The sequence below is a fragment of the Chiloscyllium plagiosum genome, chromosome 7 (genome assembly GCF_004010195.1).
Source record: "Chiloscyllium plagiosum isolate BGI_BamShark_2017 chromosome 7, ASM401019v2, whole genome shotgun sequence".
In the NCBI taxonomy this organism is placed as follows: Eukaryota; Metazoa; Chordata; class Chondrichthyes; order Orectolobiformes; family Hemiscylliidae; genus Chiloscyllium; species Chiloscyllium plagiosum.
Window position 1 is genome coordinate 21,131,279 of NC_057716.1, and position 13,540 is coordinate 21,144,818.

The window sequence follows — 13,540 nt, forward strand, 5'->3', positions numbered from 1 at the left end:
TATTGCTCCTAAGGGTTTCTATGCCACTGTGCTCCAAATCCTAAGTTATACTTGGAGGAACAAGAGTACAACATTTGCCCCTCAAACCTGAGAGATTATGACTGATTTCAGACCTAACTTCACATGCCTTTTGTTCTATCCTTAAAATCTCAAATTTACAAAAAATCTTTATTGATCTCAAATGGACAATTTACAATCGATCCATCGATCATCATTTGTGGAAGAGTTCCAATCTTTTATTCCCTTGTGGAACGGGATGTTCTCTAATTTTATTGCAGAAAGATTTTGCTCCAGCCTTCAGATTACAACCCGTACTCTTTGATTTATCACACGAACCATAACTACCTTTACTTGATCTACACTATCTGTTCCCCTTGAAACCATAAAACTTCAACCAAATTACGCCTTTAAATGTTGTGGTTCTGTTCGCCGAGCTGGAAGTTTTGTTGCAAACGTTTCGTCCCCTGGCTCAGCGACATCATCAGTGCTTGGGAGCTTCCTGCGAAGCGCTTCTTTGATGTTTCCTCCAGTGTTTATAGTGGTCTGTCCCGACCGCTTCCGGTTGTCAGTTTCAGCTGTCCGCTGTAGTGGTTGGTATATTGGGTCCAGGTCGATGTGTTTGTTGATGGAGTTTGTGGATGAATACCATGCCTCTAGGAATTCCCTGGCTGTCCTCTGTCTGGCTTGCCCTATGATAGTAATGTTGTCCCAGTCGAATTCATGTTGCTTGTTGTCTGCGTGCACATGCAGACAACAAGCAACATGAATTCGACTGGGACAAAATTACTATCATAGGGCAAGCCAGACAGAACAGCCAGGGAATTCCTAGAGGCATGGCATTCACCCACAAACTCCATCAACAAACACATAGACTCGGGTCCTTTGTTCTGGTGAGTTGTTGTCTGAGCGTGGCTGTTGGTTTGTGTGCCGTTATGGCAGAGGGACAGACCACTATAAACACCGGAGGAAACATCAAAGAAGCGCTTCGCAGGAGGCTCCCAAGCACTGATGATGTCGCCTAGCCAGGGGACGAAACGTTTGCAACAAAAACTTCCAGCTCGGCGAACAGAACCACAACAACGAGCACCCGAGCTACAAATCTTCGCACAAACTTTGACCCCTTTAAATTTCAAAATCCCACAAAGTACAACTCCAATTTGTGCAATCTTTTGTTGTACTTCAATCTTCAAGTTCAGGAACGTTTCTCGTAACCATATGCGACAGTTCCTCCAAGGTCAATACATATCTTAGATGCAGTGCCCTGAACTGTTGCAGGTGTGATCTACTGGTAATTGTAATAACAAATATGATTTCTACACTTCATGTATTTTCAATCTCTAGATATAAAAATCAGCAGCCCGTTGGCTTTGCAGATATTTTTCTGCTCACATTCATGATGTTTACCTGGGCTCCATATCCCTTTGGACTGCTTTCAGATTTTCAGCAAAAAAGTACCCAGTTTTATTTTTCTTATCCAAAATGGATGACCTAAGCTCAAATAAATTGAAATCCACTGGCCATGTTTTGACCTATTCACGTAGTCGATAAATATTTCTGATGATTGCATCTATTCTGATTACAATGGCTCATCTCTTGTGTGTCAGACGTAAATTTGGATATGTGGCTTTCTACCCCATCATATAATTAATAAACAATAAATAATTGAACATGCACCACAGTTCCTGGAAGGTTACCATTAGTCACATCCTGCTAATGAAAGTACCTATCCATTATCCCTATTTTGACTCCTACCACTCAACTGATTTTTAACTACGTCAAGAAGTTACCTCTTAAGTCAGGAAATTCAACTTATGCTCAGTGTCTTAAATGATCAAATACTTCTTTACATAAAAGTTCATATAAATCACATGAGAGCCTTTAATGTTTCAAAGTATTCTACTACATTGTATTGAAGCACAATGAAACAAAATGTAACTCCCAAAGAGATTACTTTGACAATCACTTTGTCAAGCCATCTCTTTCATAAACTTGAATCAGATCCTTCAGACATGACTTAGTCTTCACAGATCCATTTTGCCCCTCTGATCAGTTGAACATTTTCAATGTACTCAGTCATCCTATCCATAAATATGGACTCTAGCTATTTCCTGGCTACAGATGTTAAGGCTAACTAGATTACAAGTTATTATTCAGAAGGCATTAATTTCCCTCTCTTGTAGCAAATTCATAGACATGTTCTTATGAATACATACACCGTGTACTACAAATACCAGACATAGCTCAAGCAAACAAATCTTCTCGCCTCTGAAACACTGGGGATCAGATGCACAAGTAAAGATGTGCATGGGACCCTGTAGAGGTCCTGATGCGATAACCTAACTTTGTCTGGGACATTTGACCTTCCGATGGGTAATTTCCCTCCTCCCCATGACTCTCACAAACACTTCTGACTAGGAGTTAACAATTAGATACTTTGGACCAGTTCCAATATACTCATCTGAACTGTTGGACAGATTACAATCTGGTTTTGAAACCTAGGTAATGCCAGAATTGACCACCTCCAGCTTCAAAATCTCCAACTGGTGTCAATTAGCTTCAGAGAAAGGTACTCCCAGATCAGACAACAAATACTCCCCCAACCAGCCAACTACCCATTCATTCCTTATACAGGACTGTGAAAGCTTCCAATTGGCAGCTAGAAAGTGACATGTCAAGGAGTCCCCTGAATATGTTCTGCTTCAGAGTTCCTAATGGATGTCGTGCTCCGCATTTCTGAAAAATTCAAATTTGGAAGGTCCTGAAAGATGTAGAGAAGTGTCAAGTTGGGGAAACTTTCAACCAGAATAATATTTGGCAATGGACTGTTAGTGCCCAGGAGATAAAAGCCCTCAAGAAGGGCTTATGCCCGAAACGTCGATTCTCCTGTTCCCTGGATGCTGCCTGACCTGCTGCGCTGTTCCAGCAACACATTTTCAGCCCAGGAGATAAAAGCCATTCAAAGTTTGGGAGAAGATTTGTAGCTCGGGTGCTCGTTGTTGTTGTTCTGTTCGCTGAGCTAGGAATTTGACTTCAAACGTTTCGTCCCCTGTCTAGGTGACATCCTCAGTGCTTGGGAGCCTCCTGTGAAGCGTTTCTGTGATGTTTCCTCCGGTATTTATAGTGGCCTGTCTCTGCCGCTTCCGGTTGTCAGTTCCAGCTGTCCGCTGTAGTGGCCGGTATATTGGGTCCAGGTCGATGTGTTTGTTGATGGAGTTTGTGGATGAGTGCCATGCTTCTAGGAATTCCCTGGCTGTCTCTGTTTGGCTTGCCCTATAATGGTCGTGTTGTCCCAGTCGAATTCATGTTGCTTGTCATCTGTGGCTACGAAGGATAGCTGGTCGTGTCGTTTCGTGGCTAGTTGGTGTTCTCATCCACAAACTCTATCAACAAACACATCGACCTGGACCCAATATACCGGCCACTACAGTGGACAGCTGGAACTGACAACCGGAAGCGGCAGAGACAGGCCACTATAAATGCCGGAGGAAACATCACAGAAGTGCTTCACAGGCGGCTCCCAAGCACTGAGAATGTCACCTAGACAGGGGATGAAACGTTTGCAAGACAAATTCCCAGCTCGGCGAACAGAACCACAACAGATAAAAGCCTTTTAAATGATTTCACCTAGTCACTGTGCATAGTTTAAATGTGTCTTTTTATAATCTGATGAAAGGTGTGTGAATTACATATATACTTTTTCTTTTAAAAAGAAATTAGTCAGTATTTCAAACTAATGGTTACTGGTAAATTTAAAGGAATGTAAAAATTAATTGAGGCAATCTTTCAGGAACCATGACGATAAGTACCTGTCAGATAGAGCAAGAAACTGCAGTAAATTAGAGTTTTAACAGACATTCATCGATCTTGTGGTTTACAGAAGGAGAAAACAAACATTAAACTATTAGCTACAACAGAATCTATGACGAGCAAGATTTTTAAAAACTGAGTTGAAAAACTTTTGGGTTCAGTTCAAAGGAGACCTGACTAAGGACAGAAGCAAGTATAGCCTTTCTTAGAAAAGATTATTGCTCAGAACAATTAAGTGATACATTCATGAAAGAGTTTAGAAACTTTCAGACCAGGAGTGCATGGTTTGAACTACTGCACCTTATTAAAAGACTAAAAAAGTCTAAGCTCTCAGTTGTGCACATATTTAAGGAAAACTACTTGACCGCTCACAGGTCAGCAACTGAGAAGCAGTCAAGTCAAACCTAAAGTTTAGACAGAGAAGGGACATGTCTCTTGATTTTCATTTACAGGAAAGTGATGGGGTTGGGAGTGGATGAGGATTTGTTTTGCCATGTGCTTTGAAACTGTCAGACTGTATTATATTGAGATAACTTAGTTGTTTTATTTAATTAATTTTGGTTTTTGTGAAATAACCATCTGTTTATTGTTAAAACCAGATTTGCAGCCTTGGGCCTGAAATTTCAGTGAATGACTACCACCTTGACGAGAATGAGGCAAAAAGATCTACTGAACGACCAAGATCCTACCAATATCACCATACCAACCACAAGACAAGTGCAACCTGACCCATTATGGCAATATGAAGAAAACTGACAAAAATATAATTTAGGTCAACATCATGGAAATTATTATGTGTTTACCATTGAAAAAACATTTGAATGAAGGGTCAATCGCTTGTTTAACAATCACTTTGGCTATAAAGCCATCATCTTTCATTTGGAGGATCTCGTAGTTTGTTTAATGGCTCCCATGTTTTTACCTCCACTTCCTCAATTTTTTTTTCAGCTGTTGGTTGCCTTGTGTACTAATAGTTCTTGGCATCAAACCTACTATTTATCAAAACCAGTTTCTTAACTCACACGTGTTGGCATATTTAAATGCTTTTCTGGGGTCAATTTCCTGAAAGTTTTTTTTGAAATACATCTCTAAAGCTTCCTGGATATGTCTATTTTGACTCGACATTCAATTGTTCGACATGGCATATCTTTCCAATGTTAACTCCATTTTGATCCCTGTTTTCACAGAATCCTCAAGGCCTAGATGATCCAGTTAGGATTAGATTAGATTATTTACAGTGTGGAAACAGGCCCTTTGGCCCAACAAGTCCACAACAACCCACCAACGTGTACCACCCAGACCCATTCCCCTACACCTAACACTACGGGCAATTTAGCATGGCCAATTCACCTAACCTGCACATTTTTGGACTGTGGGAGGAAACCCACGCAGACACGGGGAGAATGTGCAAACTCCACACAGTCAGTCGCCTGAGGCGGGAATTGAACCCGGGTCTCTGGCGCTGTGAGGCAGCAGTGCTAACCACTGTGCCACCATACTGCCCACTTGGCCTTACTAAATTATCAATTATTTAGACCAAGCTAAATAGTCTCAAACTGCCATGATGATTGTTTGCCTTCACTGGACGCATGTGGCTGATGTTCACTGTATAATAATCCTGTTGCAGCAGACAATCATAGAATCCTGATGGTGTTGAAGCAGGCCCTTCAGCCCATCTAGTCCAAACCAACCCTCCAAAGAGTATCCCAATCAGTCCCACTCCGCCCCGCCCCCACCGCGTACCTTATCTCTGTAATCCTGCATTTCCCATGTTAATCCACCTAGCCTGCACATCCCTCGACACTGAGCTATTTAGCATTGCCAATCCACCTAACCTGCACATCTTTGGACTGTCAAAGGAAACTCATGCAGACACTGGGAGAATGTGTAAACTCCACTTGCTAACCATTGAGCCACCATGCTGCCCTATCAGTTCTTGCTAAGTCTGTCTTCTTTCATCCTGGCTGCAGTTCATCCATCCTTCTGAAGAGTGATATGCATCCCTTACTGTTTTGCTCATGTTTGATGAAGCATTACTAAAGTTCTCTATTGTACAAACCCCTTAAGTACAGGCATTTCTCCTCTAATGCGATAGTTGCATTCTTATGCGACCCCACACTATACGAAAATCACACAATACAAACAGCACAAAATGTTGGCTATGTAATCGCATTATAGCCAAAGCACATTTTATAAGTACACGTTTTAGAAACAGCCTTCCTATTCAGCCAATTGTGTTACAGCCAATTCATGTTCATGAAAGACGTGTTATAGCAGAACTGACTGTAACAACTTAATCGTTTTCTTCTGTTCGTCCTCATCCATAAGATATCTTTCGAGTTGGAATTGGCTTTTCAACTACCCTTTTGCTATCTTATAGTACTTGAAGAAACTTTATTCATGACTTTTAAATAAATGCACCGCTTAAGATAATGGAACATCTAGTCTGTGAGAAAGAAATATTTTCAAAGGTAAATGAACGTTCATCAAATTAAAATCCGGACCTACCTCAATATAAGCAATATTGTTGCTGGCATCCCTGATCATGGGGTGCCAATCTTTCGGCGGCTTTGATAAGTGTTTAACATCCGTTACAAACCAACCCAATCGAGGCCAACCTACAAACAGAATAATGGTTCAATGTGTCTACTTAGCCAAGTTTTGTTGCAGAGTTGGAGATTAAAGATATCCATAATCTAATTGGCAGAAAGTATTTGAATGTAATTTTTACAAAAATGTTAATTCAGATTTTATTGCATTAGTAATGATTAAATGCATTATTGAATTTTGATGGCAATATGAAGAAATTTGGTCATAACATTCTGCTGTCAAAAGGAACTCACTCAAGTGAAAATTTACCATCAAAAAACCATACCATTTCTGTGATTTAAGTTTCTATTTGCTTTATGATTAGCATTATACTGATTATCGAATTCCAGACTCTGTTGGTACTGATCACTACCATTGAAAATGGGAAATATTTCAATTTCAACTTGTGGTGAGACAAGATGGTTCCCATAAAAGACTGACATACCATGAGCTAACACACCACAGCAGACTTCTATTCACAGGTTTTTGTGATTCATGACAGTAAATATTAAATCAGCTTTTTATTGAGATCATCTTCATTCAGCTAAAAAAAACCAACAGTTTCCCCTTCCCATTCCATCAGAATATCTAAGATTTATAAACATGCTTTCAGGGTTTCTGCCTCAAGTGGATCCTATGGAAATCCATTACTGCGGTTGATCACTCGTGTATTGAACTTCCTGGTTAGGACTTCTTTTAAAAAAATGTTGCCGTTATTACACTCATTACCCACCGGTTACAAATAATGTGCAATATTACCTTTAAATTGCACTACATCCCCAGTTTGAGACTTTGGTAATCCTTTGTGACAGGCATCACAGGTGAGTGCGACTGTCACACCACAGCTGCCAAGTAGAAAGCCAATCTGTTGACTGCCAGCATCCTACAAGAACAAAGGAAACATTATATGGAATATTTGAAAATCTTATCTCTACAGATACAATGGCCTGAATCTGGAGTTACAGAACCAATATCAACTTAGGATCAAACATTTCAGATGACAGCTGACATTACCTTTCTAGTTAGTGGGACTTCAATGGGCACAGGGACTAATTCTGCTAAAAGGCAACCATAAAATGCCACAATAAATGCCACAGGGTCATTATTTGGATACACCAAAGCCACCTGCAACAGAACAGAGAAAAATTATTTGAAAGCCGAGCATGAAAAACATGTAAAATGCTCTTACAATGTCTACATTAAACGCAATGATCTTACAAATGCAGATGTCGGAATAAAATTGAGGTGGAGGTAAATACAGACAGAGGTCATCGTTAAATCATATTTCAGTTTCAGATGTTAATCAAAATTTGTGTTTTTAATGAACTCCTGCAAAATACTAAGAAAACTAATGGAGATCAAGATCAATAAGTCCTCCAGACCTAACAGCTGCATCCTAAGACATTAAAGAAAGTAGCTACTGAGATATTAGATGCACTGGAAGCAATCTTCCAAAAATCCTTGGATTCTGAAAAAGTCCTCAAGGATTGAAAAACTACCAAAGTAACACCTTGATTTAAAAAGGCAAGGAGACAAAAAAAAAACACAACTAGAGACCAGTTACATTATTGTGAGAATATGTTTTAGTCTATGATAAAGGATGGTCATTTAAAAATGCATAATATGATCAAGGATAGTCAGACGGCTTTACAGAAAGCAAAACCATGCCTAACAAAATTATTAGAATTCTTTATCGATCCTACTTGTTACCTCCTTAAAGAGGATACAGTGGATGCAATATATCTGCATTTTTAGAAGGTATGTGATAAGGTACTACACATTAGGCTAATTAATAAGGTAACAGGCTATGGTGCTGGAGGTGGTAAATTACTTTGGACAGAGGACTGGCTAACTGAAAAAGACAAAGACTTGGATTAAGGGGGCATTTTCAGACTGGCAACTTTGAATTGCTGGGGTTACATTATATACAATAAAAGGCCAGCATTTCATTTGTCATCATTTAAATAATCTTCAGCTGCTGTATTCTTCCCGTCAAAATGCATTATTTCACATTTTCCCACATAACAGTTCATTTGCCAAGTTTTTGCCCAGTTGCTTCACCTATATCTCTCTACAGACTTGTTACATCATCCTCACCACTGCCTTCCCGCCTATTTTTGTCATGTGCAAACTTGCCAACATCACATTCACTTTCCTTATCCAAGTCATGAATGCATATTGTAAATAGTTGTGGCCCCTGTACTGATCCTGTCAGACTCCACTAGTTACAGCCCAAAAATGCCCACTTTATCTTCTATTTGCAAGCCAATCCTCTATCCAAGCAAACACAATGTACCCTGCAAACTTCCAATATTAAATACAGAAACAATTGATTTGTAGTTTATCATCAGCTTCTCCACAAAAATCTCACCTCAGCCTATCTGCTTCACCTAAGACTATGACTCATCTGAAATATGGTTCTGGGATCAAATATTGCTTCATGACCAGAGTGAAGCAATCAGGAATAAAAACTATTGCAATTTTTGAGTAATCCAATTCGAGCACCTCATCACTACCCTGGCTAAAATAACAGTATTCAGCAAATACTACATTTGAATGGAGACTTTCATGCTGAAGCACATAATGGGACGTATATTCTTTTAAGTAAAAGAAAGGCTTGCACTTATTTCACACCTTACATGTTTGGTGGACATCCCAAAGCACTTTATAACTAATGGAAGTCTTGGTTATATTAGCACTGTTATAGGAAATATGGCAACCAATAGGGATACTGCAATCTCTCAGAACCAGAACTGTGATGACCATAAAATCTTGCTTCATTTTCGATGATTTGCATCGAGAGATACATGTTGACCAGGACACCAGAGAAAATCTCTGTTCTACTCAGAAATGGTGCCATAGTTCATATCCTCCTGAAAGAGCAGACTGGGCTTTGATCTCGTGCCTTTGTTCAATAGATGGCATCTGTGAGAGTGCAGCCCTAGAAACTCAGTCTAGGTTTGTGTGCTCAGATTTCTGCTGTGGGATTTGAACCCACATGTTTCTAGCTTAAAGACTAGAGCGCAACCATGGTTAGCACAAGTAACCAGAGAGTCATCATTACAGCCTTCTAATTTTGAATGTAACTTTCTGCATGGCAAAGTGAAATAGTGCTCCAGAGAAAATGTGCAATTATGTGTAAGCATTAATCAAGCAAACTTTGGCTAGCTGAAGTTCAAAAATTAGCACTCAGTAATGGCTTCTTTCATGTTGTAATTTTTATAATACAACAAAAAAACCTGCAAGTTCTGAGCAAGAATACTTACTCTATCACCAGGTCTCAGAAGTGGATCATTCTTATTGCTCAGTTTATTGAGAAGTGTGTAAGCTAGCTTGAGGCTCCGAGTCCACAGCTTCCCTAAGAGATAAAATCAAAGAATCAAACATCAAATATTTTCAGCCCAGAAAGCAATGCCACACTAATGGGAAAGGCAATTTCATCACTTTAATCCTATCATGAAGTGATAAGATTTTGCATAATTACTTCATCCTGGATAAGACCACATTCATTCAATATTTGAATTAAGAAATATACTAACAACAAGATACATATTAGCAGCAACAACAAATGTCTATTAACATCACTTTATTCAGTGGGCAGGTGCTTACCATAAGTGAGTGTGTAAACTGGCTTTCCTGCAGTGTCCAACGAGGTCAAACAAGAAGTCTTAGGTTGCGTCGTTCCCCACCTTTGTATAGCTGCCAGCAGCGATGGGGGCCAATTCGTCACTACACCTAGTGGATCCCCTTGTAATGGCATCGTCTGAAGACCTTCTGGTTTTGGCTGATTGGGATCAACTTGTTGAACTTAAAAATTGAATGACAAAGGTAAGTAGAATGAGAAGATGATCAAAAAATATGTGGCTGTACTTATTCTTTAAAGGAAGATCTCTGTCCCATACCACCTTTGAGCATATGGAGATTGGACTAAACTGACAACTTTTAAAAAAATAATTTATTCCCTCATTGAATGTGGGCATCACTGGCTCAGCCAGTATTGACAAAGTCGAGGTGAACTGCCTTCTTAAACCACTGCAGTTCATGTGAAGTAGGTACACCTAGAGTGCAGTTAGGGAGAGAGTTGAGGAGTATGACCTGGTGACTCAGACACTATTAAGAATGATTATTTGTCTTGAAGACAGAAGACAAAAAGGACAAAACAAATTCCCCATCTAGCATCACACATTGAAACATTAAGGACATATACATTAGCTATAAAAACTGGACACTGCAAATAATGACAAAAGATTTCCTCCTCTTCAACTTTCAAGATGTGTAGCCACACTTTGAATTTTTTGGTTTCAAAAGAAAAGAATTGATTCCTTAAGCCACCTTTCATCATATCAATGGACGAGCAATTCCTACTGGGGTTAATTGAAGACTTGGGTTGTGTCAAATTCAGCATGACAATGGTTTGAGATTGTGAGAGCCATATGACAAGATAATGAATGATTACTAGGGGTGACACAGAACTCAGAAGGTGGCTATAACGCCAGAGAAGGTTACATTCATGAAGAGAATTTTAGAAAGCAATTTAGACACTTCAAGTGAGGTTTTAGGAAACTGGGAGCTAACGTAGGCCATGGAAAGACATGGGAAGGACATGGGAGATAGTACAGTGAAAGTTGCTTTTTAAGATTCATTCAGGTGATATGGGCTCAAGCCAAGTTGTCCTTACATGGAAATAAACTAAAGGGAATAAGAGTTTTAGTCAAGTTTAAAGTAGAGATTAGATGATGGGAGGCATGGCATTAAAGTGAAAATGCACAGACTATCAATTTTGTAGGTAAGCTGAGGTAGAAACAGAAGTGGGTAGTTTTTTTGATGAAAAGATATGGGGGGTCTAAAACTTACCTTTGATTTAAATGGGATGTAAACATTGCAAACAATCTGATTCAAACACCTGCAACTGTCAGGAACAGGAATGAATTTTGTGCTAAAGGCTTAAGACTTGCCAAGTGCTGCTCCTCCAGTACGTGGGTTAGATCAGCAGTCTAATAAAATAGCAAGAGTGAGGTAGTCCAAGAGCGTACGAAGCAAGTTATCATCAATGTTTGGGGATTCTTGGGGAATTCCTCAGGGAACAAGTTTAGGAAGAGAAACAATTGCTCAAAATGTTGTCATGCCACCAACTGAAGATCTAATTAGAGAAGGTAGATGCCCCAGCAAAATAATTTTAAAAATTATGGGGCAATTGGGCCTAATGTCTCAACTTTGCTTCAATTTTCATCTGTTTTTGTTTATCAATCAGGTTTTCCAATCATGCACCAAGCGGTGAACTGCTGCTGAAAATGTCAAGAAAAAAAAAAGTCAAGATGAAATAATTAACTAAGATGAGCACTGCTGTCAAAGACTTCACTCTTGCATTCATCAGTGCAATTTGCAGGGGATAACATTTATAGTATAGGGGAAACAAACACAGACTAGTTGTTGGAGATGTAGCAATGACAAATACTGATTATATTGAGAGTTAATTGCCAGGCTTGGTTACATTTTAAACCAGACATGTGGACTCAGATTAGCTGGGGTACTTCTGAGAAGTGAGCCAGCAAAGGGCTCATACTCATTTTCTGGGGGTTCTCTACTACTGTCTACTACAAACCCACCTTTACTAGTCAGTATACACATTAGCATTCCTACAGTTCAATGTGCTATAGGAAAGACCCTTACGGCAACCTCATTAAACGGCCTCATTTGTTCATTGTGCAAACTGAGAGGGGGAAGCATCCTGAGAGATAATGGCTACCCTAATCAGATAATTTCCTGCTGTACCTCACACTCATGGAGGCCTCAATTCAATCATTCTTGTCCCTCAAAGTGTCGAGTTTACTTCTGATTAACCTTGAGGAGTAAGGCATCTCCAACACTGGAGCAACAACTGAAGCTAGCTGCTTCATCAAGTTGTTGCAATGCAGGAGCAACACATGCAGTGTTTGTCATGAACAGGATGCAGCTGTCAAGCCAAAAGCACATTCTGTATACCAAACAAATGAGTAATGGGGTGTATGAATTTCAATGCTGGAGTGCTATCAAGTAAGCAAGTCCCAAAAGTTCTAAAGAACAGCACATTACTTTGGTCATTTGCAATAAGGTACTGACCATACCCAAACAAGCTGCTCACAATAGTATCCAACTTTAAAACGTGATCGAGCAATTGAATAACTTTTGCCAAATAATCCCAAGTGTGAGAAGAATTACACGAACAACCAATTTAGGACGATCACTTGAGCTTGCAGTGTGGCATATTTGTATGTACTAGAAAATAAATATTAAAATCCAGGCCCTGTTCTTTACAGAAAGAAAGATTTATACATATCGCGCCTGTTTTAACCAAAAATGGGAGACAGCCATTCGCTAGCTCATTTTTCAGGACAATGCCCAGCCAGAGTCGACCCTGTATAGCTTAAACTCTGACAAAGGCTTGGGAACTATCAATCACATTGGTAGGTACATTCTCCAAGGCACCATCTCTACCATAGTCAACATGCCAACCATTCAGCACTCTCCTCAGTAAAATATTGGCATTCCCCTTACTTTGTGTTCTTTTGAATTGTCCTGATGCTTGCAAGACAATAAGGTTCAACAAATATGTCACATTTCAGCAGTAAAACCATGTCATATCAAATGATCTTTTCAAATAAAATCTATATATGAAGTGAGAATGAGGAGCAAGAGAAGGAGAATTGAACAGAATGATCATCCCTTTACACTGCATTAATCTCTTAAATGTTATAACTTAATCACAAACAAACAAAAAATGTAACGGTCAAAGTAACTGACTGATATGATTAAAACAATGAAAATTTATTGCCTTCTGGGATGTATGCATGACAGGTTAGGCCAACATCTGTTACATTCTTAATTCATCTCGAAATGAGCAGCTTGCTGAACCAATTCAGACAGCAGTAAAGATCAGAATGGGACAGTACACTTTCTTCCTGAATAAGATGGATTTTTACAATAATTGATGATAATTGTCTGTCCACCTTTACTGAGACTAGTTCAATATTCCAATTTATTAACTGAATTTAAATTCCACGAGGTTGTCCCAGACCTCTGACCCAAAGCATTCACCAGATCCTGATTTACCAGCCCAGTGGCATTCCCTCTGCTCCATCGTCTCCCCTATGAAGCTGCACGAGTT

The 13,540-nt window shown here is 39.5% G+C and overlaps 1 protein-coding gene across 3 annotated transcripts in view; it reads right to left on the bottom strand.

Moving 5' to 3' along the window:
• LOC122551395 (disco-interacting protein 2 homolog A-like) overlaps nt 1–13,540 on the bottom strand; it is a 278,397-nt gene that overhangs the window by 87,522 nt on the left and 177,335 nt on the right. For all 3 annotated transcript variants that reach the window (XM_043693215.1, XM_043693216.1, XM_043693217.1), the window contains 5 exons: nt 10,006–10,203; nt 9,663–9,754; nt 7,411–7,521; nt 7,156–7,279; nt 6,316–6,425 (listed from right to left, as the gene is read on the bottom strand). In XM_043693215.1, the coding sequence (XP_043549150.1) occupies nt 6,316–6,425; nt 7,156–7,279; nt 7,411–7,521; nt 9,663–9,754; nt 10,006–10,203 (635 nt within the window). The remainder of the gene's footprint in view (nt 1–6,315; nt 6,426–7,155; nt 7,280–7,410; nt 7,522–9,662; nt 9,755–10,005; nt 10,204–13,540) is intronic.